The sequence below is a fragment of the Halichondria panicea genome, chromosome 14, assembly GCF_963675165.1.
Source record: "Halichondria panicea chromosome 14, odHalPani1.1, whole genome shotgun sequence".
Lineage (NCBI taxonomy): Eukaryota > Metazoa > Porifera > Demospongiae > Suberitida > Halichondriidae > Halichondria > Halichondria panicea.
Genome location: NC_087390.1, coordinates 1,961,269 through 1,985,316, shown reverse-complemented (window position 1 = coordinate 1,985,316; position 24,048 = coordinate 1,961,269). Strand labels below are relative to the sequence as shown.

The window sequence follows — 24,048 nt, the reverse complement described above, 5'->3', positions numbered from 1 at the left end:
GGCGTTCTAGTTTTACTGGTGCAAGAGGCTCGAGACACCGGTGAATGACTTCAGCTGTTTCTCTGGTACGTTTGAAGTCGGAGGAAATTATTATCAAGTTAGAAATTTGTTCACAATCAAGAGTATCTTGAAGCTTTTGAGATGCCTGCAATGAAGAATTTTATATGTTAGTACTGGTAGGCTAATTAAAGAGTCTGTACTGCACATGACAAGTAATACGTTTGTGTCTTTGAGTAGACATAACTCATTTTTTGAAAGCTCATTGCGAGCCCATTCAGATGGTGCATTAAAATCATAGCCTCAGAAACATCTGCGTGTGGCTATAAGTGGGGGAAAAGAGGGGAATTTGTGTGTAAATTGAAGAGCTACGCTTTCAGAAAATCAACATTGAACGGAACTTAAGTTAGCTCAACCTACGGATGTACATGTATCTAGATCCATTAACTAGCTAGCAATGTACCATCTGTGATCTATGTAAATAATTAGAACAATGTTTGGCATAGACCCCTTACCTTTATTGCTTGTTGTCTACCATTAACAGTGAGCCCCCATGATTTAATTCCTTCCTCTGGACTGGAGACGATCCGATTGGCAACGTTAGCCTCACTCTGTGATCACATGCAGGTATAAACATTCAATTGTAAGAAAACAGTGCACTACAAAGTATACACGGTATAGCTAGCTAGGTACGTCTAGACATAGATGGTCTCTTGCACAATAATTATGACAATCGGGTGCAGAGTGTTTCTGGAAGCTAACTAGACCATAGATTGAAGAGTTAGAGGGATAGGAAACGGAGTGGTGCACGTGATGATTTTACATTGAATCTGCAGTGGAGCCTCGAAAATTATCCGCGCTACGCCCTATGAACGAGGCTATTAACCACATTTTTGCCGGGTAACTCCCAAAGCTGTGTTTCCTCGAGACATCATCTCTTTCAGCAACTTATAACACCCCTAGTCCATGAGCCACGTGTAGTACTTGCTAATGACTGACCACACCCAGTAAAAAGAGACTTTCCAATAAAGTTATATGTTCCCAAGGCTGTTTTAGAGCTATTGGAACATGTAACGTGTAAGCGTGCTGGTTATGACTACTACAATAGGTATAGACCTTGAAATATAAGTGAGTTGCACGGACTAAGCACAGTTACTTATAGTTTATTATGCACTGAGTGTAGAAATAGATATTGTTGTGATGGCCTCGATTAAACCGCAGCGTAGCGCGGATGTTACTCGAGATACAAACCGTTTCCTATCCCTCTAACTCTTCAATCTATGACTAGACTCACCTCTCCATGTCTGAGAAGGAATAATCTATTCCTGGTGCTAGTGGACATCATGCATGCCAGGGCTCCTCTGGCTCTAGCTAGCTCTGTATGTTGTGTGAAAGTTTTAATAGTGGCTCTCCTCTCTCGTCTCTCTTCTTGAGGTGTGTCGGTTGTTGTTGAAGTGGGAGGGGCTGGTGTCTGCAAGAAGTGCTGACCTAGCAGCTAGCTAGCTGGCAAAAGTTACAAAACCTACTTTGGGTGTTCTTGATCTTCTGGTCCTGTTCTTGTGTAAGTAATTCACGAGTTATTCTAGTCTAGTACAGTTGGTTTGTTTGTCATAGCTAACACACACAACTAAAGCTAAACTAGCTATCCCAGGCCACAATCCTAAAAAAATAAAAATGATGCAATAATTTATATAGTTGATATAATTATATATAATATACAGGTACCAATTACCCCTGGAAAATGGCTGAGCTGAGTGGTTACGATGCAGAGTTCGTGGAACCTCCTAGAGAGCTTCAATCCGATTGCTCGATTTGTCTCAGCATACTACGAGATCCCTTCATTGTTCACTGCTGTGGGAACAGCTTCTGCTACCTCTGTATAAAGCCAATAGTGGATACTCCAAAGTCTCAATGTCCTCTTTGTAAAGGTATTCCAAAACCTCTAGCCGAGGACAAACGATTGAAACGCGATCTATTTCAGAAGAAGGTGTACTGCTCGAATAAGAAGTTTGGCTGTGAATGGACGGGACTGTTGGCTGACTACGATGATCATCTTAATATCGATCCTAAGCCTCCAAAGAACCGCCTCGAAGGATGCTTATATGTACCGATAAAATGTCTCTATTGCGATAATTCACATTCCAGGGGTGAAATTGATGATCACGAGGAAACATGTCCACAAAAGCCGTACATGTGCGAGTTTTGTAATAATTTCACCGGAACCAAGTATATTCTAAGTAATCAACACTATGGTGTATGTGAAAAGCATCCGGTTGATTGCAGTAACGATTGTGGCGAAAGGTTTCCAAGATTTAAGCTTAACTCTCATCTTGTCAACGACTGTTCCTTAACGACGGTAAATTGTGATTATCACTACGCCGGTTGTGATGCATGGTTGATGCGACGAGACCTAGAAGATCACCTGATACGAAATGCTAAGAAACATGCTTCTCTTTTAGACACCGAAAACAAGGCCCTAATGTGCGATATACAAAAGCTCGAAATCCAGCTTGGAGACGTAGTAGTTGATTGCACTAATGCTATGGAAGATAACGAAAGGCTTGCTAACGAGAATAACGAATTAATGAAGAAAGCAATAGCTGACGAATCAGAGTTAACCTCACTCTTTGAAGAGTTGACGTGGAGAGAAACCGAGGTTAAGAAAGTTGCCAAATATTCGGTCGATCTTATGAAAGCTAACGCTGTACGCAAGGAAAAGGATCAACAACTGACTACTCTACGCACTGATAATAAGAAACAACTGGAGAGGATTGCCGTACTTGAGAGAATTCTTGACGAAGCAGTAATGGATAAAACGAAGAAGCAATCACTTCTCGAAGATTTAGATCGAAAGAGCACCACTTTACAGAGCGAGTTGACTGAATATCGCCAGAAGCTTGAAGATACGGCCAAAGAAATGGAGGCTGAAAAAGAGCAGCACGAAACGGAGCTAGCAAATAAAGACTTTGAACTTGAGAATGATCGCCGGATGGTTGCTAAACTTGAAAAAAAGCTCAAGAACGGGCACAAAGAAATGCCTCAGGTAAGTAATGTACGTACAGGTATATATGTGTTACATCCTCTCCAAGAATCCTGTTGTTGGCAGCTATTATTATTTAATAATCCAAAACGTAGCCACTGCTGACCATGCAGGTAAACCATAATTCATGAAGACGCATCCAATACTCTGTTTTAATCACAATGTAACCACCCCCCCCACCCACACACACACACACACACACACACACACACACACACACACACTGACACTATTCACTGTTTGTTTAACAGGGTAACCATGATACCGACTCTGGAAATCAGTGGCCAAACCCTGATACGGACTTTGACCCCTATCGAGAGTGCTCCCCTCCTGTTGATGATGTCAGCGAATTTTTCCCCTACTCCACCTTCTACGAACAAAGATCTTTAACCTCGAGCGTATGTTGTAAACACTTGGCAACACTTCACAGTGTATACATACACAATGTTAAATAGCAGATGGTGTTTTAAAGTTTTTGCTTTTGTGTGAATCTGTGTGAATTCTACGTCTTATGTAAACTACATGTAGTCTATGTAAACTATAGTAACCATTATGGTTATGGCACAATGCGTTGCTTATGAGATTAGTGTCGACCAACGTGCAATGTTTGTTAGTTTGTTACTGCTAAGTGATGGTACATGGTACATGCCTATAACCATCTCCAGGAGGTATCCCCCGCACAACTCCTGAAGAAGGAAGGTGCTAGAGCGGTCCCAGTAACAGCTGTCCCAGTTACGACTGTACCACTTACAATGCCTCAGGCCTCTAAAAGCGTGAGTATAATTATAGTGATGTGTGAGACTCTTCAACACATTACATAATGCACAGTACAGAGGTTTTGCTAGTTCACAATAATTATGGCTAATACTCAAACAGTCACCATGCATTGATACATTTTCATTTTTGGTGCATAATCTGTTTGTACTTGTACCACAGTGGTACACCTTCCCACTCTAAATCTCCTGTGACGATTGAGCGATTTAATCCCCTATTACCCAGTACTGACATAGTCTGTGTATGTGTTAATACAGTACCATACAATTATAGACTGTCTCTGTACCCTCTGTGTGTGTGTGTGTGTGCAGGGTTCTTCTCCACCACTGGGTCATCCAACATCACCTGAGCCTTTGAGCTGGGTCCAAGTTGTCAAAAGGTCAAAACCATCGCGTAGCAACACTCTCCCACAAAGCAATCGTACCATGCAAACACCACCTACAAAGAGCAGGTCGTTACCACAAAGGCTGCCTAGGAAACAGTACAAGCTGATGATCAGAAACACACCGTCGAGAAACAGAGGAGCCACAGACGAGGAGATACTCAAGTGTTTCAGTCGATTTGGTCGCATCTATCACATGGACAGGCAAGGCTCAAACACGGCACTGATATACGATAACATGGAGAGTGTGACGAGAGGGTTGGAGGAAAGTAGACGTAGAAAACTGGTATGTAGCGGTGTTACACTAAACTGTACTAGGTGAAACTGTTTTGTCAGCACACTGTTTGTATTATTTTATATTCGATTATATTACCCCCGTTTTTGTGGTCCCCTCTTCTACAGTACGTGTCTTTAATTTTTTTATCATTTTGTATTATTTTGTATTTTATATAATTTATAAGTTTGTATCTTTTGTATCAATAGCTGTTTGGTATACACATATTGTACAGTCTAGCTATAATTATAATACAGTTTTTTGGTATAATTTATATGTGCAGGTCATAATTATATGTTTGTGTGCTCGATCATTGTTGTACAATTAATGACTTTAATCATTACGGTCTCTATGATATACAGTGCTAAATAACAGACTGTATTATTATAATAATTATACGTACGACAATAATTATATAATTATACAGCAAGATACGCGGTTTGTGAGGATGATCCAAAAAAATTATAAAAACACTACAACACACAGAAAACTGCTTTAGCTAGCAAATTGTAACATGAACTACAGTACACAAAATTCGAGCTAGTCCCGCACAATGGACAATTGAGCGTAGCCAATGAGTTTCTTTTCGTCTAATTGATCAGGTGGCAAATCTGTGACCTGTGTGTGTGTGTGTGTGGGGGGGTAATAATTGGAGATGTTGCTTACCGTAACTATGCGTAAGAGTAAAGTATTGAGAGTACACAAAGAGTACATGTAGAGTATACGTATACCGTATAGCGGGTATAATTTTCGTGGGGTAAAAAATTCGTTATTTTCGTGGGCAAGCTGACCTCCACGAAATTTTAACGTAGGCGTGGCTTACCAGAACGTATGAAGGCAGTGCAACCACGAGACTAAACGAAATGTTTACTCACGAAAATCACCGTTTTCGAGTTAAACAAATTTTTTACCCCACGAAAATTACCCGCTACGGTATGTAGAGTTCCATTATTCAGGTATAAAACACTGTACTGTACATGTAATGTGTGTGTGAGAATAAGCGCAATGTCCCTACTACATGCTCAGTACTCACCAACTGGAAATTCACTTTCTCTAAAGACCGATTCTCGACAATTTTGTTGATGTTGGCAGCCACTGTAAACAAAAGTTAATCAGTCACTCATCACACACACCACACCACGTCTATTGGTACGTACCTACGACCAAGTTCTTGCCCTCTACCAGACCAGCTGCCACCAGATCCTTTGCAATCACATCAGGGAAATCTATGGCAACAAAATCGGCAAAGGTGGATTAAACATACATGTACAGTATGTAACGTGACATTATCAGCAATTGTCCCATTATTATTTAAACATCAAATAGCATACATGTACAATTATACACGAAAGACATATCTAATTTCAATACACACACCTTTTCCTGGCACAAAACCAAACTTGATGTCCTTCAATTGGTTCTGTTGTGTTCTGCAAGGGATAGAGCAAAGGGCTTTATAAATGCCATCCTACACCATGTACTGCAATAGTATGCAATGGGCTACCACAAGCCAAGCCAAATGAAAACCAGAGAACCTTAATTCACAAAAAGTGTTATTTTCCTAAGAGCCATCAAATAAGGCACTAGATGTACATGCTCATGTATGCTTGTACGTATAATTATATACAATAGTAAACATACAAGATAACGTACCTTTTACGCAGTGATAATTTCATTGGCTTACTGATCTCTACCACTGGCGTCTTATTCTGAACCTTCATGGCTTGTTGGAACTGCTCCTCCATTGCTAGAGCATCTTGCAGTTGTTGAACGCTCAGTTCAATCTGTTGTAGCTGGAACATGACTTGTTGTCTCTGTCTCTCCAGTGTTTGGACCATCTTCAGGACTTTCATGTACTGCTCTTGAGTTACTTGACCTGGGTAGAGGAGGTGGTGTGTTTACAAAGCTGTCTAAATTGTATGTGTATGTGATCATCAAGGTCAGTTGTGTGAGCATTGTAGGGACAGTACTGAGTGGTCTCAATAGAGAGGTGGTCTCTTTAGGGAGGTCAATAGTGATAGCATTGTAGGGACAGTACTGAGTGGTCTCAATAGAGAGGTGGTCTCTTTAGGGAGGTCAATAGTGATAGCATTGTAGGGACAGTACGGAGTGGTCTCAATAGAGAGGTGGTCTCTTTAGGGAGGTCAATAGTGATAGCATTGTAGGGACAGTACGGAGTGGTCTCAATAGAGAGGTGGTCTCTTTAGGGAGGTCAATAGTGATAGCATTGTAGGGACAGTACTGAGTGGTCTCAATAGAGAGGTGGTCTCTTTAGACACACAGGTCAATAGTGTGAGCATAAAGCCTAACACTGTATGGTAGGTACTAAGCAGTCTCAATGGTTTCCCACACCTGAGGCCTGCTGTTGTAACAGTGTTTGCTGCTGCTGCTTAGCTTGCGTCAGCTGCTGTTCCACCCCTTCCTTCTGCGTCACAAAAGCTTGCCTCTGCTGCAATAAGTCATTCATCTCAGCGCTAGAGGAAGATGCAGGAGGAGGCTGTACGGCTGTCTCCGGTACTACCAGTGGTGGGGGCTATGGAAGGGGGGGGGGGGGGGAGAAATCGTGGTCAACAAGGTTAAGATCTATTATCTATAGCATTTATTACATGTACATTCAACTTGGACTGGATTGGGTAAACTAATGGATATACCGTATAGCATGTTATTTTTGTATGGTGGAAATTTTCGTATACACATGTATTTTGTATTGTAGAGCATCATACGTTATTCTCTGCAATAGGTGTTTAATGTCACTATCCTGAGCTGCACGAATATTTAGATAGTTTATTCGAAAATGTGCACCAACGAAAATTACAGTACCTGTACTAGAAAGTACATGCAATGTACGCTGTGTAAACTACATAGTTTATCTGTAGATGAAGTTGTTCAAACGCTACATATAACAAAGGGTGGAGAGGGAGGTTTAGATTATGGTCAACAAGATTGATATCTACTGATCTGTGGATCAAACACTGGAGTGCTTACTTGAGAAATGGTTGCAGATGAAGGGGTTGTCTGTGCAGAAGAGGGCGTGTCTGCTGCAGCCTGTTTGGGAATATTCAGCTTATTTTTTGATGATTCGTCCTCTAGCTCATCGTCTGACCACACCCAGGAACCCTCCTCATCTTTATGGAGATGACCACTCGAACCAGGAACTCTGCGAACCTGTGTGCGTGTGTGTGTGTGTGTGTGTGTGTGTGTGTGTGTGTGTGTATGTGCGTGCGTGCGTGCGTGTGTGTACATGATACACTAGTTCAGGCAATTAAGAAAAGCCAAGACACATTGGCGTCAGTTCCCTGTTGGTCTGGAAGTTAAGCCCCTAACTCTCGCAAATATCACTGGTTCAAACCCCAGCACACGTATTTTTTCAAATCATGGCTACTGTATGTACATGTATGAGTACATTCCCTACTACAGACATCACTATACTATTCGCACCTTCCTGCCTCTGGACTGCAGTGAGGGGGTGTCGCCCAATATGACCTCCTTCAGAAAGTCCTTGTCCTTAGCCTTCTTGAAAAACTGAAACTTGAGCAGCTCACTCGCTGATGGCCTGGGGAGAAAGTATTGCAACGGATGAAATAAAGGTGACCCTGCATTATAATCTGATAACGCTACTATTGATAGAGCAACCACAACAAAATACACTGTATACACAAACCATGGTGAAGGTGAAATTAATGGCAGATGGAACTGCCAGAGGAAAATTTTTCACTATTATAGAGGACAGTAAACAGAACAACAGTTATTGCTTCTACAGTCTTCACCTTTTGTCAGAATCTCTTTGTAGACATTTTTCCACCATTTTGTGGAAGTTCTTTGAGTAGTTCTTACGATACTCCTCTCCATTGAGGTCACCACATGTCTCTAGAGTGGGTGCAGGGTTCTCCAATGTCAGCATCAGAACCTGGGGGTGGGCAGAATGGAATCAAGACTACCTCTGAGGGTTCAACCCCAGTACATGTAAATTGTGGCTAAATTTTACATGTACATGTATCAGTAACTAGGCTTCAGATCCCATGACTACTGTGTCAGTACAACACACACCACACACCACTACATGTACATGTATCAGTACATTCAGCACCAGGAAAGTTAGACACAAGGCTTTCATTCCTGCCTCTGGACTACAGTGTATACAAAGACAATCTCTCTATTGAGACAACACAGTGACAGCCTATTTGTCTTGTATATGCATGTACAATTATTGTAGCCTTTCAAAACCCAGGCCAATTATCTTTACCTAAACTATTATAATTATAGAAGCAACATCAATTAGACACGTACAGTGAAACTTGTCTATTGTGGTCACCCTACATGTATATATAAGCAGGCCAACCTCTGTAATACAGCCAGGTTAATGGGCCTCCAAGTCTCCATAACATGTGTTTGGACCTGCGTTAGAAGCTAGGCTACCTCTTTATTACAACCAGGTTAATGAAAGTCTCTCCATAGCATGTGTTTGGACCTGTGTTAGCAGGCCACTTTTTATTGCAGCCACTTTTAGTCTGCCCAAGGGTAACCTCTATCAACAGGTTCAGTCTCACCTTCATTGGAGGGAACTTGGCATAGGGTGCTGTACCAGTGGCCAGTTCCAGAGCTGTGATGCCAAAGCTCCAGATGTCAGCCTTCTCATTGTAGCCCATACTCTATAGGGAGGGGTGGGGAGGGGGTGTAGTTAGTCTCAAGTGTGTCAATTGTGTGGGACAACTCTTGTACGTACATGTACTTACATTGATGATACAGCATTGCTATATATACTCTACATAAAAGCTAATTGATAATGTTACCATGAACATGCACGTGTACAGAGGAGATCATTTGTGCAACATACATTGCAGACATGCACTGTACACACAATTCCAACTACTCACAATTGTGCTACATGTAGTGAGACAATGCTTGAGGCACTCTTACCCCTCCCCTTTCCCCCTCCCCCCCCTCTGCCCAGTACCTGGTCCATGACCTCCGGGGCCATCCAACACGGTGTACCCACAAAGGTCATTCTTGGAGCTTTCTTTGACCTCTTATCAGGGGCAGAGTCGTACAACCAGTTGCTCACTCCAAAATCTGAGAGACAGGAAAGTTGTAATACATGCTGATCGCATTAGTTACGCCATAATCATGCATAACATGTGCCAATTATGCATAACATGTGCCGTGTGCACTGTAATCAAACAGCACAGGCTGATCGCGCGCGCACACGCACACGCACACACACACACACACACACACACACACACACACACACACACACACACCACACACACACACACACACACACACACACACACACACACACACACACACACACACACACACACACACACACACACACACACACACACACACACACACACACACACACACACACACACACACACACACACACACACACACACACACACACACACACACACACACAACTATACACTCGGTACATGTACAGTATACATACATAATTATACACTACATGACTGTACACATTATTGTATCTACGTACCTGCTAGCTGTACTGAGCCATCGCCACCAACCAGAATGTTACCAGCCTTCATGTCTCTGAACACATCAAAGTGGTCAGTAAAATTAATTACCGTATTGTCTGTCAGATATACTGTACATACCTGTGAATTTGACTGTTTCCATGGAGATAATCCAATCCTTGCAGCACCTCCTTCAATACCGTTGCTATGACAACCTCGTCCAATACCCCACCCTTTGGATTCTTAGTCAAGACATGTTTCACAATATCCAGTAGCGATCCTGCGACACAAAATGAATACACCTAGAATGTTTTGCGAGCATCAAACATAATTATGCGAACTTTACGAGGGGTTGATAAATCCGCAACAATAAAATCGCAAAACATAAAGTAAATACACACAATCCTTGCCAGAACGAAATATCGCAAAGGGTAAACTTTTCTGCTCATTTGGCTTCCTTCGCAAAGGTTTTTCACCCACAACATATTCTAGTAATACGTACATACGGTAATAGTCTTATTATATTAGTATACATGCACTCACCTCCAGCCATTAGTCTCATGACCAACCACAGCTCGGCCTTGACAACAAAGGAGGTGTAGTACTGGACCACGTTGGGGTGATTGCACATACTCATTAGACTAATCTCCTTCTGCAAGGGACAGAAACGGATCAAGTTAAGAGAGAACTTCTTGATACTTGTATTGTACTGTATCTTTAGTGCAGGACTACATGTAGAGATGTGCCCACACTTGGCCAAAAAATAACCACCACTAGACAAAAAGCACATCTGAGGGCTACCTGACTGCAGCACCTCTGAGGGCTGCCTGACTGCAGCACCTCTGAGGGCTGCCTGACTGCAGCACCTCTGAGGGCTGCCTGACTGCAGCACCTCTGAGGGCTGCCTGACTGCAGCACCTCTGAGGGCTGCCTGACTGCAGCACCTCTGAGGGCTGCCTGACTGCAGCACCTCTGAGGGCTGCCTGACTGCAGCACCTCTGAGGGCTGCCTGACTGCAGCACCTCTGAGGGCTGCCTGACTGCATAAAAAGCTAAAATATGTGAGATTGAGGATTGAAAATAATAGCCACCATTTTTTAAATTCTGTGCACGTCACAGTATGTACAGTACTAGTAATACTGTATAGCGGGTAATTTTCGTTGGTGCAAATAGATCCTCTATGCTATAAGGTTGTAGAAAGTGAGCTATAGGAATTATTTATAATAGTAGCGCTGTACCCGTAGTTCTTCAATGGAGGCACCGCATCTCTCCAGGTCTATCCTCTTGATGGCCACCTTTACGTTGAGTGGTTTACAGTTGGCCACTTGCACCACCGAGGTAGCTCCACTGCCTGCAGAGGTAGGGGAGGGGCAATTGACACTGCATGCATACACAACATACGTAGCAAGAATTGTTTGATTTCCCCAAACATTAAAATGAAGATGGTGCAATTCTGCAAGCCATATAAAGCTGCTTGTGAAGGGTTACAGTACCTGTATAAGACATTGCAGAGTGTACTGTTGTAGTTGTTAAGTACGATTGTCATTTCCAAATACTTTTTTTAGATACATTTGCTCAATGCCCTTTACTATTGTGCTATCCATAACCATAGACTATTCTCTTAGGGACAAAAATACTATCTCAATCAATAGAGTATAAATGCCTGTCTCTTTAATATCGTCACCCTACAAGCAGGTCACCCACCACCTATGCAGGTAATCAGGTAATATAGTATACACAGCCAGCCCAAAGTCTCTACTAGCATACATGCACATGTACGTTTCAACCTGTATTATAAGCCCACCTCTTTATTACAGTCACCTCTGCCAAAGGTGACTTTTCTAGCTTGAATACCCACACTTATGGACCATTTCAACATATTCAACATACCCACTACGTCCAGTAGCTCATAATCTTCCTTCTTGTTGGGCCAGACCACCGCCGCAGCTTGTTTAGAGCTATCGGAGGAGCTGGTCTCCGGCACACTGCTCTGGGAGGCATCCGATGACAGGGAAGTCATCACCTGTGTGTAGTGTGTGTGAGTAGTGTGTGTGAGTAGTGTGTGTAAGTAGTGTGTGTGTGTGTGTGTGTGTGTGTGTGTGTGTGTGTGTGCTATCGCATGTGTGTCTAGTGTACCTACATTTATACTTGTTAAATATGGATGCTGCATGACCAAAACGGACAGATGGATACAACTGTAAAGGAAGGCTAATATGTGTAGAGCCATGTACCCTAGCTCCTGGTCAATAATTATTAGTGACACCTTAGAGTACAATTATAGCTTGCTTCTGGTCTACAAATGAACTCTCATGACACTTTAGGTACTATGCTCCCTTACCACGATTATTTTCACAGTCTTGAGACTTCGCTGTCTTTATATGGTGCTTGTAATGCACACAAACAGTAATGAACAATTGGGTGTATGCTTGGCTACACTGGGCTTTATTTAGAAATTGCTATTCATATTAACCCCTTGAGCACTGAACTCTGAAATAAATGCTCACTTTTGCTTCGAAACGCTTGTACAACTGCTACAGATCTCTAGCCAGCTGTCCTTTGCCACCCAGCTTCACTGGAATGGCTAAAATGATTGTTCAACAGAATGGAAACCCTTTTGCAGACCTCAAAATCTCTTCATGGGAGCCACTAAAGTAAGCTCCTAAGGGGTTAAAATGTTTATCTCTTCTACTTTATTTACACATAATTATCGTTGCTTGTCTTTGCAGAGGTGTGGATGGCCGTGCAGAGTGTCCCGAGTGCAAACGCTCCCGCAAGTTCTTTTGCTACACATGTTATCGACTGGTAGGACTGAGCGACCCAGCTGTGATTCCTCGAGTTAGACTCCCCTTAAAAGTGGACATGTACGTGAATTGATATTGTGTGTTCATTCCGATGTTTCTACTAGAGTATCTTTATCCAAAAGAGGTTTATTTCTATAAAATTGGTAGTATGAAAATGAATGATGGTCATTCAACCTCACACACACGCACACGCACACACACACACACACACACACACACACACAGTCTGAAGCATCCGCTGGAGAGAGTGGGTAAAAGCACAGCTGTCCATGCCAGAGTGCTGGCCCCTGACGATGTAACCATGTACATCCACCCCAACATACCCACCTACACTGACACCTCCAAATTACTTCTCCTCTTCCCCAAGAAGGTATCTGTACTGTTCTAGCTCAACGTATAATTATGTACAATCATGTATCTCATTTTAAGTGTGAGACAAGTGTGTGTCAGTCATATAGTGTTCATAGCTAAAGGATTGAGCACAACAAGAAATAATGTTTTATTGCAAAATTGTCATGAACACATCTAGTCCAGATACCGTATAGTAGGTATATTTCGAGGGTATAAACTTTCGCAGAATGACAGTTAGAAAGGTTTTCGCGAATTTAATTTTTGCGGAATAGCAGCCTTTCTGCAATATGCATGCATATGCGAGCATGTTAAATTCATGGGTATAAAATGTTTACAGTACATGCTTCATCAGCGAAAACCGGGAACATTTATACCCTAAAAATATACATGCTATACGGTACATGTATCACTAGCATAATTATGTTGTAATTTCTAAATTTCCCCTTCTCTCTCTAGATGGCCCTCACGACTGCTGAAGCTGCTCAAATGATGAGAGACTCTTCCCAACTGCCTGGCGCTGGTTCTGACCAATCAGGAGCCTCCGTTGACCCAAATCCATGGAGTGGTTTGGATAGACTGGTTGTTATAGACTCCACTTGGAACGGAACAAATGCAATTCTAAAGGTAGCTAAACTAAAAATAACTCAATTTATTGTTTCCATGAAGGACGAGAGAGTAAAAGATCTGCCTTGTGTAAAGCTAAGTGAAGCGGAAACGCATTTCTGGAGGTAAGTAACTGTCTCTAAAGATTCATGTATGTTAGGTGTTTCTATTACTGAATTTCACGATTGAAAATTAACCACCCTATCTTCTGCACAGACCTCAAAGAAGACAGGATTCTAAACACCTCGCAACGATTGAAGCCATTTATTATTTCTTCCGAGAGATGAACGAACTAATCAATGGCCGTAGCTACAGTGGTATCTATGACAATCTGTTGTACTTTTATGCGTATCAGTATGGTGTTGTGCAACAAGCTCAAAAGAAGCGATTAGAAGAATTATGATCATTAATTTTGAGTGTTTAATTTTGTAACCATGTAAATAAAATTGTACTGTAAAACCATGTTATAATTATTATAGTACACATAATTATTATGCATAAAAAACATTGATGTGCGTTCAAGTTCAATTTTGAGTTCACACATTCTCCACTTCTCTGAGCCACTGGACAAACTTGTTGGCATTCACCTTCACCTTAGAGATCTTCTTTTGCAATCTTCTAGCCAATGACTCAGAGTTGGAGCTCTTGTCCATTGAGGACTCTGATTGAGAGTACCAGTCTTTGCTCACAACCTGGAAGAGATGCTCCCGTGCCAACTGCCGGGAGGGGGAGGGAATTGCAGGGACTGCAATAGCATGAGCAGAGGATGCCATTTGTGTGGGTGGGTCATTATTGAAGAATGACAGAGGGGGGTGGGTGCCAGGACGGTCGAATTGAGGAGGAGTGGCTATCACGTCGGGGTGATCGGTTTCAGAAGTGGTTGTGCTCACAAAAGAGTGGAGGCTGTGTAAAATTAATTAATGTGAAACCAATAAAAGCCGTAAAATCATTTTTGTAAGCACTAACTTTCATATTAATTAATCAATGTCAGCTTCAGTTTCATAATTTTAATGCTACAGGAATCTAGCTAGCTGTTAGCAAACCTTACTTTTGCACTGCAATAGGACGGTCTCCTCCTCTTGGGTGAGTGATTCTCTTCAGAACTCTTGGCCAGAGCAGTATCCAGGCCAACAACATGTCCTGCCTGGAGGGATTGCAGTTGTTTCCATGGCTTTTGTTGGTGCATCTTGAAGATCGCCTTTGGCTGAAGTTGTAGATAGTCATCTTTGCTTTTGAAATGTTAGAAAGATCTGAGAATCACAGTTTGAGTTGAGATTGACAGTAACAGTCTGTTTTTTCTCAGAGTTAGTACAGTTTTGTGAAGAACAGTTGTAACCAGAGCATCTAGAGTCCAGACTCTTCGGCGCGCGCGCATGTCAAGTAGAGTCTAGATTCTGATCAAAGCTGTGATGCGCGATGATGGAGAGATCAGTACAGTGGTGCCTAAACTGAAACAACACAAGAAGAAACGCAGCGTGAAGAATTGGTTCCTGAGAATCTTCAGAATCAAGAGAAGTAAAGCACCTTCTAGATTTACTGTAGATTCTCAAAAAAATGTATCTTCTTCCAGCCAGTCAATCACCAGTGAAGAAAATACAGAAGATGTAGTAATCGAGTGCAATGACATTCAGAGTCAGGACGTATTATCGGAACAAGACGACCACGAATCACTAATAGAAGAAAATGGGATGTCACTAAATCGCACATCTTTCGATGAGCGTTACATAAGCCCACATGACAATGTTATAAATCCTTATGTTGTGAGTCATCACCCATCTCACTATGTTGATGATAAGACAATGGACATACTGCATATTCAACCCACAAACATCCACTGCTTTGGAACTTCTACTGGGTACTGTCGAATGCAGACAAGGTATATCTCTTGCATTCTTTAAATATCAGTTACTGTAGTTTAATTAAGTGTAATTTACATGTTCTGTTGTAGGTTATTGTGTGTATTGTTTTCTGTGTAGGTAACTGATTTGAATTAGCTACTATTTTGCTATTTTCTTTTACCTTTGCTGTATGCATAAATTTGTTTAATAAAAAATAAAAAAAAAAAAAAAAAAAAAGGATTAGAAACTAGAGAAACAACTTACAGACATTGTGTATGCAATATTATAAATCATGACTTTGCTTTATTACTTCAATAATGTCATTGCTTTTGTACATAAAATTAATACATAATCAAACACAATTACAGCGAAAAAAAACTAAGATAAGGGTCACTTCGCACGGTAAATAATAAATAAGCTCTAACAAAGTTACAACTTCAAATCGTCAGCAAAATAGTCTGTAATCTCTGTGGTTGACTGATTTCCTAAGTTGGCCAGTTGAGTGGTGTCCGCCTTCCCCGCCACGGTCATCACATGGAGTGGTGCAGGTGGTGGTTTGAAGCGCTCCCTCTCGATTAGCTTTGTGAGCGATAAGGAAGGGAGCTTCACTGCTGACCTGCAGAATGATCAAGTGGATTGAAATCCTTTTAATTCTACAATAGTAGGGCAGTAAATCTACTATGAGCAGAAATGGGCCATACTTAATACCCTAAGTTTAGTACAAAAGTGTTTATACCGCTAAACAAATAAACAGGCAAAGTTTAGGTCAGTTGTCCGCGAAAAAAGCAATATTGCAACATACAATGTACATAATTCTATACTACGCACAATAGTTGTATATACCCACTTAGTAGCAGAAGCAGTGACGTTCCTGATTGGCTCTGAGTCATAGCTGGTGGTTTCACAGCCATAGTGCACTGAGAGCTCGTGGATGATCTTACGATGGTTACTTTTCATTGGTCGGAACAAGTGCTTGTGGATCTTGGAGGGTGGACCCTGCATGTAATCATATTTAATGTACAGCTATAATATTATTGTGAGCAGTATAATTATACCGAGCTTTACTAATGCTTGTATGTCTACAGTGCTATAATTATATAGCTGCGAATACTTGAATTATAGTGCATAAGTGTGTGTGTGTGTGTGTGTATGTGTGTGTGTGTGTGTGTGTGTGTTGTGTGTGGGGGGGGGGGTAAGGGTGCATGGCTTACCTTAAAGGCAGACTCTACCAGTTGCCTCAATGCTTCCTCAACCTCAGTCACAAACTCCAAGTTATTCCTGCATGGACGAAACATCCACCCATTGAAATTACACGCTCAACAAAAAATCTCCATACTTGCTCCCAGTAAAATACAATTCTTTACATATACAGTGTCCACCCCTTATCCTACACTATCCTCCCCTCACATGCACACACCTAGCCTCCTCCAATAGGTAGGGCGAGTACTGAAGCCCCTCCCCCGAGTTCCCACTCTCCAGGGGGTCTACAATTGGCCGTTCGATATCCAGAGCCATCGCTAGCTCCTTGTTACGCTGCACCTGTCGACAAACCTCATCACACTCGAGTGACTTACTCCTCTTCTGATTGGTCCCTGTAATGGCACTGATGCTGATAGTCTCCCCGGACGACGCCAAGTCTTTGCTGAACATTCTGTATTGACATTGAACACGTACATGTAACATTGGCAAGCACAGTATGATACAGCGGTACAGTAAAACAGATCACTCTATGATCGAGCCATATAGAACAGCTATAGATAGAATTATAGAGATCGACTATCCTCCTATGTCAGTTTATAATAATATACCATCAATCGTTGGTTACACTACAGCCAGGTTAATTGGCATTAAAGTCTCTCCATAGCATGTGATTGTATGGGGTGCCGTTTGTGTCAAAATGCTAATTTTATCCACTTATGCGGAAGTACACTGACTTATACACAAGTACACCGACTTATACACAAGTGCACTGACTTATACACAAGTATGCTGACTTATACACAAGTGCACTGACTTATACACAAGTGCACCGACTTATACACAAGTGCACTGACTTATACACAAGTGCACTGACTTATACACAAGTGCACTGACTTATACACAAGTATGCTGACTTATACACAAGTGCACTGACTTATACACAAGTACACTGACTTATGCAGAAGTACACTGACTTATACACAAGTGCACTGACTTATACACAAGTATGCTGACTTATACACAAGTATGCTGACTTCTACACAAGTGCACTGACTTATACATATAACCTGACTTGTATACAAGTACTTTCACTTATGCACAAGTATGCTGACTTATATACAAGTACACTGACTTATGCACAAGTGCACTGACTTATACACAAGTGCACTGACTTATACACAAGTATGCTGACTTATGCACAAGTATGCTGACTTATACATGCACAAGTGCACTGACTTATACGTAAGTATGCTGACTTATGCACAAGTATGCTGAATTAATTTAACCTTTAACCTTTAACCCTTTGCACTTACAGAAGCTCTGTAAACATTACTAAGAACAGGCACGTGCATGTACAGGCAGAGTCAAGGCAGACAATAGTAATGTTTACAGAGATTCTGTTAAGAGTTGTAGCAGCTTGAGTAAACAGGTTTAAAGCGTTTGACAATACTTGCACATTAACTGAAGATTCTGCCATGTCTCTAGTCTATATAGAACAACCATGTGCAAAGGGTTAAAGGTTAAAGGTTAAATTAATTCAGCACGTGCACTTGTGTATAAGTCAGTGTACTTGTGCATAAGTCGGTGCACTTGTGCATAAGTCAGTGCACTTGTGCATAAGTCAGCATACTTGTGCATAAGTCAGTGCACTTGTGCATAAGTCAGCATACTTGTGCATAAGTCAAAGTACTTGTACAAGTCAGGTTATATGTATAAGTCAGTGCACCTGTGTATAAGTCGGTGCACTTGTGTATAAGTCTGTGCACTTGCGTATAAGTCTGTGCACTTGCGTATAAGTCTGTGCACTTGCGTATAAGTCGGTGCACTTGCGTATAAGTCGGTGTACTTGTGGTATAAGTCGGTGCACTTGTGTATAAGTCAGTGTACTTCTGCATAAGTGGATAAAATTAGCATTTTGACACAAACGGCACCCCATATGATTGGACCTGTGATAGCAGGCCATCTAATTAATACATGCAGCTACTGTTGGTCTGCCCATGCAAAAGGCGGCAGCCATTGTGACAGTCACTGTATAATATACAATGCACTCACTGAAAAGCCTGCCGCATTGCTCCAGACTCAGAAGCCATACAAACAGATCTCTCCTTTTTTCTACCACACCCACATTGTATGTCAACGAAAGTCCGACAAGGTGTGTCTGGACACTCTCGCCCAACATGACACAGCTCCCCACACTCGTGATCACATAACCTCCGCTTGGTAGTACACGGCTGTTGGCATGGAAACTCGTCACAGTTTCCACGGTGACAGGTACGTTGACACTTGTGGCGGCCACACTGCAGGGGGCAACCACAGGCAGCTCCACAGGAGACGTCAGTCAGGTGACAGGGGAGGTTGCGTCGAAGCTATATACAGTAAAAGGTGGACGTACTATAGTGGTCAGTGAAACACAATAAGAGGTAGATCGTGAAGCACAGCCAAAGAAAATACTTTTACATGCACATTGTAAGTTCTGAGACTGTGCAAGAGTGGTGTTACATGTATAAAGTAGAGAGTGGATTAGTGGTCAGTGACACATGCAGCACATATACACATTCTGTAATGGAGGAGGGTCATTTGCTGAAGCTAGAGAAAACTTAGTATTTTCCGGGAAATTTGCAGACACAATTAATTTTCTGCGAGGCGCAAATGCTGTTTATTGAAGGTACACGTACGTTATTGTAGAAGCCCTACAAACAGTTACATACAGAACTTCTGCATGAGACTGTTGTGTTCATATTGTAAGCTTCTGGGACTGTGCCCAAGAGTGGTAGTGTGCTCCTGATGACCTCACCTCGTGTCCTCCCATGCACATCTTCTCTACGAGGGAAGTACACGGTGGACAGAACTCGTCGTAATGGCAACCATGTCGGACGGGATGTCCACAGGAGTGCATGCGAGCACAGAGTCGGGTACAGGGAGGGGGGAGTGTCCCACAAGGTATGGGTGGGTGGAGCACCTCACCTCCGCAGTGACAGGTGAGCTCAGTGTAACCTGAGTGGAGAAACAGAGGACTCATTCAAAGAACGGTAATAACACTAGTATTATGAATGTTTCTTTTCCTATTCAAATGGTAATTAAAAGTGCATGTGCATGTCGTATTATGAGAGTACTATAGTACATGTATTAGTCGACTCTGTATCAAGGGTTTTGGTGAAACAAATTCAAATATTTTCAAATTTTTTGATAGCTTAAAAGGAGCGATGGTGTGTTTAAATCAATTTGAAACGGGCCATAATTTCCTATTTTCAGAGGCTTTGCATACATATGAGAGTAGATGCATTTCAACAGCAGGTTGGCAATCAAAATATGTAAAAGAGACTCACTGTATTCCCAGCACTGCTGACAGTGTCCACGGTGACAGGTCTCCTGGCAATGATGGAGTCCACACTGAAGCTTCTTACTGCACAGCAACTCACACTTGTGCTCTGTATCCTGGAGGGGGGAAGTATGTTTGTCAAGTATATTCTTGGGGAAGTTTTGTCTTAACTGTTCTTAACAGTATACTGGTTTCTATAGTAAGATTAAGGACTAGCTAGGTGTCAAAACCATAGCTGATCTGCGCTGTGAAAGCATCATCACTGTACTTACTCAAACAAAAATACACTCTGATTTTGAATGATTGAATGGAGAACTAAAATAAGCGTAATCAGATGCTCACTCACCACGCAGCATCTTGTGTTACACCTGTGACGTCCGCAGCTCTTCTTCTTGTTACAGACACGTTCACATCGAAACTCCACCCACTTCCCGTCCACCACCTCCACACAGGGCACACTGCTCGATGAGGCTCCACACAAGCACGTCACCACAGACGTTTTGTCACACGACGCACACACACCCGAGTGGCAGGGGGCGGGGCAGAGGTGGGGGTCATCTGAGGTCAAAATAATTATGATAACTATACATACATATACTAGGTCGACCCTGTAAGTTAATTTAAAGGATTTTAGATAGAGCCAGTTTACATGGCATGCTCAAATTTGGAACGGGCCATATTTTCAGAAAATATGGATTAATTATTTTTTCAAAAACAGGCTTAAATTATACTTTGGGATTTTAACACATAATCTGAAAGGCCTATACATACACGTATGTATCATAAATTAGGACAAACAGGACTAACAATAATTACGGTCGCTCAAAGATGCTTTATTTAACGCTGGATCCCAGTATTTTAAAGTACGTTATAACAACTTTATTCTCACCAGCTATTGAGCAAGGCAATATCTTCCCACACACACTGTCACACGTGGGCACGGGGTCGAAACAGGAGACCCTCCCTCTACCCTCGGACAGCAGCTGGGAAATGGGTGTGGCTCCACAGGGACAGGTGGTGATTGCTGAGGGGAGGAGGGGACACGATGGACACGCCCCCTCATGACATAAGAGCTCACACAAGTGGTTCCCACAGTCCAGCTCTCTGTAGCGAGGGAAGTACAGTTACATAATTATGTAAAACAGTGCAAAAATCAGTTCAGATTTGGGATTGCCAAAAAGCATGTACACCATAATGTAGCACCACCACCAACGGCTACTAATATTTTAGCTTTGAAATTGGACGTTCCTAACACAAGCTATGGATAATCAAATTTGCTCTGAAAACTGGCCTGGACCTCTAAAGACTTGTTGGCCTAGGTGGCTATAAAAATGACAGCTGATTATTCCACACTGCATGTTGCTCACTTGTTGCAGACCTGCCCACACGAGAACATTTGACTCTTTTCTTCCCCGCAACAAGACTGTCTCGTCTGACGTCCACAGTGGCACTGCTGAGTCAGCACTTCCTCACAGCCTCGGCACGGCCCAGAGTGACAGTTGTCCTCACAGCTATGCCGCCCACACGCTAGGCCACGCCCACACACACTACCACACAATGGGAGGTCACCAGTGCGACTGCAACGAACCTATATGTATAAGCATACAGGCAAAATTAATTATGGTTATCCAGTTAAGTTCTAAACTAGGACCATCAATAAGTGAAGCATCAATATTATGGACTGGTGGTTACCTGATGAGAGATTTTCCCACAGGGGCAGGTGCGTGTTACCATGACGGGACAAGAGGGGCATGGTCCAGGGTGACAGGGAAGGCGGCACTTGTGTCTAGGGAAGTATAATTATTGAGTGTTACAAACACAATCCAAGGTTACCGGTTAAAGCTGTAAGTTACGCTCTTTCTGAAAAGTACCACTAACTAACTTTGAGGGGCCATTACTTCAGCGAGAAAGCATACACACGTACGTTTACAAAGATGCTCTATACATGTATCACTAGCTATAACTTAGAGGGGCCATCAAAGTAGTGAGGAGCATTCTATTTCAATGAAAGCATACATCATGTTTACAAAGATGCTCTATAATTATAATACATGACTCAGGGTGTCATACAGGATTTTGAAGTAGAGGGGGGGAAATGAGAAAAGAAACCAGAAAATGTTGCTAAAAAATATCCCCCCCTCTCTCCCCCCCCCTGTATGACACCCTGCATGTATTTCAAATTAAATAACTCTCAGAAACACAACACATGACTGTATCTACACCATTGCATACCTGCAGCTAGAGTGTGATCCCACGGCAAGACTCTTGAGACAAGTGTCCCCACAAGAGTGGGGTACGCTCAGTTCCCCTCTGTTCCTCTGCCAAGGGTTTGTGACACGCCCACAAAAGCAACGATAGACAGTGGGTACAATAGTGGAGCACCTCCGGCAACTGGGGCACTGCCAGCCCTCAGGGGTACCTGGAGGGAGGAGAAACATTGTCAGCATAATTATATATCTGGCCTCAATCTGTTCACAAGTATTTATTGGGTCAAGCGTTCTATGGACACCTCTTATAGTCAGGATATTCAACAAGTCACAACTCTATTGAGATACATTGACCTAACATCAGGACACTTCAATAAATAAAAGCAAAATAATAGGAGAATAGACAAACACACACCTTCATCAATGCCAAGGACAGGAGCTGACGCCCACTTCTTGATACATTTGAGATGGAAGACGTGATAACAGCCCTCACAGCTCCACACCTGGTGTTTCCCACGCACACACTCACAGCACACCATACACTCGTACGTTCCTGCCGTCAGTTCTTGTGCCAGCTGGTCACTCTGTACAGTTGGGATTGACCTCTGACCTCTATGGCGACCTTTTTCTCTAGTCTGCTGCTTTTCAGGCTTTGATTTCGTGTAGTTATATCTGTCAGAGTTCTTAGCAGTGCTTTTCGATTGAGGGGGTGGTTTTTCAGGAGGCTTTGAGGTCGCAGAGCTTGCTTCAACATTCAATGTTTCCTTCACTGCAGTAGTAGATTTCAACGTTTTGCTGTCGTCGATTTCTATCTTATCAGAAGTGTTGTCTTTAGTTAAAACTGTTTTTTTCTCTGCCCTGATTGGTGACTTTGCTCTCCCTCCTTGTCTGCCATGTTGCCGAGGGTTTCTGTATTGCCCTCCATCTTGTTTGTGTCTTGGTGGTGGCCCAGCATTCTTTTGAGTCTCTCCAGATTGTGGTCGTTCAGTTTTACTGATACTTGCTTTGCTCCTACTTTGACCAGCTGCCTTGGGTTGGTCTTGAGGATGAACTGATTTCTTGTCATCATCTTTGTTGTAAGATTGGGAACTCAGTGGTGGATTATCGCTTTTCAGATCTGGTCTGTGTCCTGGATTCCGATATTGCCGTTCCTGATCGCCACGGCGACTATCAGTCCTAACATCGGCACGAGTTCCTCTTTGGTATCTAGGACGATCATTGTAGTAACGGTTCCTTCGATTCTGACCACCACCTTGTGAAATACCTTGCCCAGTATCAGTTTTTTTAGTCCCGCCTTTTTGTCTGTCAACTTTCTTTTCTTCATTGCTTTTTGATTCGTTAGTTTTCTTTTCATCCTTTGTCGATCTGGTTTTAGACATTTCTCTGTCTGACGGTCGAGAAACAGAAGCTTTTTCGTCAGGTCTATGAGACGATGTGACTGCACCTACTGTGGCCCCTGCCACAGTGCTTGCTGCTTGATCAGACATCTTAGATCCACCTCAGTTGTTAGCTATTCGAGTTGGTCAGGCTCGCTTGATGACTCGGTACACTGTGTAGATCTAGTCTGTTTTATAGCTTGTTTGGCGTGCTTGTGTATTGCACCATTTTCCGTGCTGATTGTGTATAGGAAGTGGGAAGGGCTGGTTTGATTGCAACCGTACAACCGCCCCTCCCACTTCCTCTGTAATCATGATCTTGAAAGGAGAAAATGACACTCCCTGTGCTGGCGGTGCACTGGGACAGCCACTGATTTAATTAGTTTACTTTATTTCTAATAGCG

General features: G+C 42.4%; 5 protein-coding genes and 1 long non-coding RNA gene across 9 annotated transcripts; 2 read left to right on the top strand and 4 right to left on the bottom strand.

The window, feature by feature from the left end:
• Positions 1 to 3: 3 nt before the first annotated feature.
• Positions 4 to 655, bottom strand: LOC135347452 (uncharacterized). Its single transcript, XR_010398380.1, has 3 exons — positions 513 to 655; positions 245 to 320; positions 4 to 145 (listed from the first exon to the last, which is right to left on the bottom strand). It is a non-coding gene; the product is annotated as an uncharacterized LOC135347452 (long non-coding RNA).
• Positions 656 to 982: 327 nt separating this feature from the next.
• On the top strand, positions 983 to 4,777 carry LOC135347446 (TNF receptor-associated factor 5-like). Of its 2 annotated transcripts, none has more exons than XM_064545453.1 (5): positions 983 to 1,125; positions 1,719 to 3,040; positions 3,289 to 3,435; positions 3,703 to 3,810; positions 4,123 to 4,777. In XM_064545453.1, the coding sequence occupies exons 2-5, from the start codon at positions 1,739 to 1,741 to the stop codon at positions 4,513 to 4,515; spliced, it is 1,950 nt and encodes a 649-aa protein (XP_064401523.1). In that variant the 5' UTR covers positions 983 to 1,125; positions 1,719 to 1,738; the 3' UTR covers positions 4,516 to 4,777. The 2 variants fall into 2 exon arrangements, with proteins under 2 accessions (XP_064401523.1, XP_064401522.1); XM_064545452.1 differs by lacking the exon at positions 983 to 1,125 and adding an exon at positions 1,359 to 1,558.
• Positions 4,778 to 4,901: 124 nt separating this feature from the next.
• On the bottom strand, positions 4,902 to 12,428 carry LOC135347447 (serine/threonine-protein kinase OSR1-like). Its single transcript, XM_064545454.1, has 17 exons — positions 12,288 to 12,428; positions 11,840 to 11,972; positions 11,188 to 11,300; positions 10,494 to 10,602; positions 10,092 to 10,230; positions 9,971 to 10,026; positions 9,422 to 9,537; positions 9,015 to 9,116; positions 8,235 to 8,374; positions 7,906 to 8,020; positions 7,453 to 7,632; positions 6,820 to 7,000; positions 6,121 to 6,343; positions 5,845 to 5,897; positions 5,625 to 5,693; positions 5,501 to 5,562; positions 4,902 to 5,085 (listed from the first exon to the last, which is right to left on the bottom strand). Exons 2-17 carry the CDS (start codon positions 11,967 to 11,969, stop codon positions 5,008 to 5,010), a joined length of 1,866 nt encoding a protein of 621 aa, XP_064401524.1. The 5' UTR covers positions 11,970 to 11,972; positions 12,288 to 12,428; the 3' UTR covers positions 4,902 to 5,007.
• Positions 12,429 to 12,445: 17 nt separating this feature from the next.
• On the top strand, positions 12,446 to 14,273 carry LOC135347448 (tRNA-uridine aminocarboxypropyltransferase 1-like). Of its 2 annotated transcripts, XM_064545456.1 has the most exons (6): positions 12,446 to 12,600; positions 12,676 to 12,810; positions 12,976 to 13,120; positions 13,558 to 13,725; positions 13,768 to 13,829; positions 13,921 to 14,273. In XM_064545456.1, exons 1-6 carry the CDS (start codon positions 12,446 to 12,448, stop codon positions 14,105 to 14,107), a joined length of 852 nt encoding a protein of 283 aa, XP_064401526.1. In that variant the 3' UTR covers positions 14,108 to 14,273. The 2 variants fall into 2 exon arrangements, with proteins under 2 accessions (XP_064401526.1, XP_064401525.1); XM_064545455.1 differs by having other exon boundaries at positions 13,558 to 13,829.
• LOC135347451 (uncharacterized) lies at positions 14,241 to 14,928 on the bottom strand. The gene is made up of 2 exons (XM_064545458.1): positions 14,753 to 14,928; positions 14,241 to 14,607 (listed from the first exon to the last, which is right to left on the bottom strand). The coding sequence occupies exons 1-2, from the start codon at positions 14,926 to 14,928 to the stop codon at positions 14,241 to 14,243; spliced, it is 543 nt and encodes a 180-aa protein (XP_064401528.1).
• A 950-nt stretch (positions 14,929 to 15,878) lies between these two features.
• LOC135347445 (transcriptional repressor NF-X1-like) lies at positions 15,879 to 23,887 on the bottom strand. 2 transcript variants are annotated; one of them, XM_064545451.1, is made up of 13 exons: positions 22,684 to 23,887; positions 22,294 to 22,480; positions 21,754 to 21,847; positions 21,429 to 21,649; positions 20,951 to 21,165; positions 20,408 to 20,619; positions 20,069 to 20,177; positions 19,537 to 19,736; positions 18,795 to 19,108; positions 16,960 to 17,193; positions 16,754 to 16,820; positions 16,386 to 16,538; positions 15,879 to 16,158 (listed from the first exon to the last, which is right to left on the bottom strand). In XM_064545451.1, the coding sequence occupies exons 1-13, from the start codon at positions 23,753 to 23,755 to the stop codon at positions 15,988 to 15,990; spliced, it is 3,249 nt and encodes a 1,082-aa protein (XP_064401521.1). In that variant the 5' UTR covers positions 23,756 to 23,887; the 3' UTR covers positions 15,879 to 15,987. The 2 variants fall into 2 exon arrangements, with proteins under 2 accessions (XP_064401521.1, XP_064401520.1); XM_064545450.1 differs by having other exon boundaries at positions 16,390 to 16,538.
• Between the last annotated feature and the right edge of the window lie 161 nt (positions 23,888 to 24,048).

Coding starts and splice junctions, on each gene's coding strand:
- LOC135347446 (XM_064545453.1), top strand. CDS start 1,739: ATGGCTGAGCTGAGTGGTTACGATGCAGAGTTCGTGGAACCTCCTAGA. Junction 3,041..3,288: donor GGCACAAAGAAATGCCTCAG/GTAAGTAATGTA, acceptor TTTGTTTAACAG/GGTAACCATGATACCGACTC. Junction 3,436..3,702: donor AAAGATCTTTAACCTCGAGC/GTATGTTGTAAA, acceptor AACCATCTCCAG/GAGGTATCCCCCGCACAACT.
- LOC135347447 (XM_064545454.1), bottom strand. CDS start 11,969: ATGACTTCCCTGTCATCGGATGCCTCCCAGAGCAGTGTGCCGGAGACC. Junction 9,538..9,970: donor TGGCTCAGTACAGCTAGCAG/GTACGTAGATAC, acceptor CCTGTCTCTCAG/ATTTTGGAGTGAGCAACTGG. Junction 5,898..6,120: donor AAATTATCACTGCGTAAAAG/GTACGTTATCTT, acceptor TATCCCTTGCAG/AACACAACAGAACCAATTGA.
- LOC135347448 (XM_064545455.1), top strand. CDS start 12,446: ATGCTCACTTTTGCTTCGAAACGCTTGTACAACTGCTACAGATCTCTA. Junction 12,601..12,675: donor TCTTCATGGGAGCCACTAAA/GTAAGCTCCTAA, acceptor TTGTCTTTGCAG/AGGTGTGGATGGCCGTGCAG. Junction 13,121..13,557: donor TTCTCCTCTTCCCCAAGAAG/GTATCTGTACTG, acceptor TTCTCTCTCTAG/ATGGCCCTCACGACTGCTGA.
- LOC135347451 (XM_064545458.1), bottom strand. CDS start 14,928: ATGACTATCTACAACTTCAGCCAAAGGCGATCTTCAAGATGCACCAAC. Junction 14,608..14,752: donor CGTCCTATTGCAGTGCAAAA/GTAAGGTTTGCT, acceptor AATTTTACACAG/CCTCCACTCTTTTGTGAGCA.
- LOC135347445 (XM_064545450.1), bottom strand. CDS start 23,755: ATGTCTGATCAAGCAGCAAGCACTGTGGCAGGGGCCACAGTAGGTGCA. Junction 22,481..22,683: donor TGTCCTTGGCATTGATGAAG/GTGTGTGTTTGT, acceptor TCCTCCCTCCAG/GTACCCCTGAGGGCTGGCAG. Junction 20,178..20,407: donor GTAACACAAGATGCTGCGTG/GTGAGTGAGCAT, acceptor TCCCCCCTCCAG/GATACAGAGCACAAGTGTGA.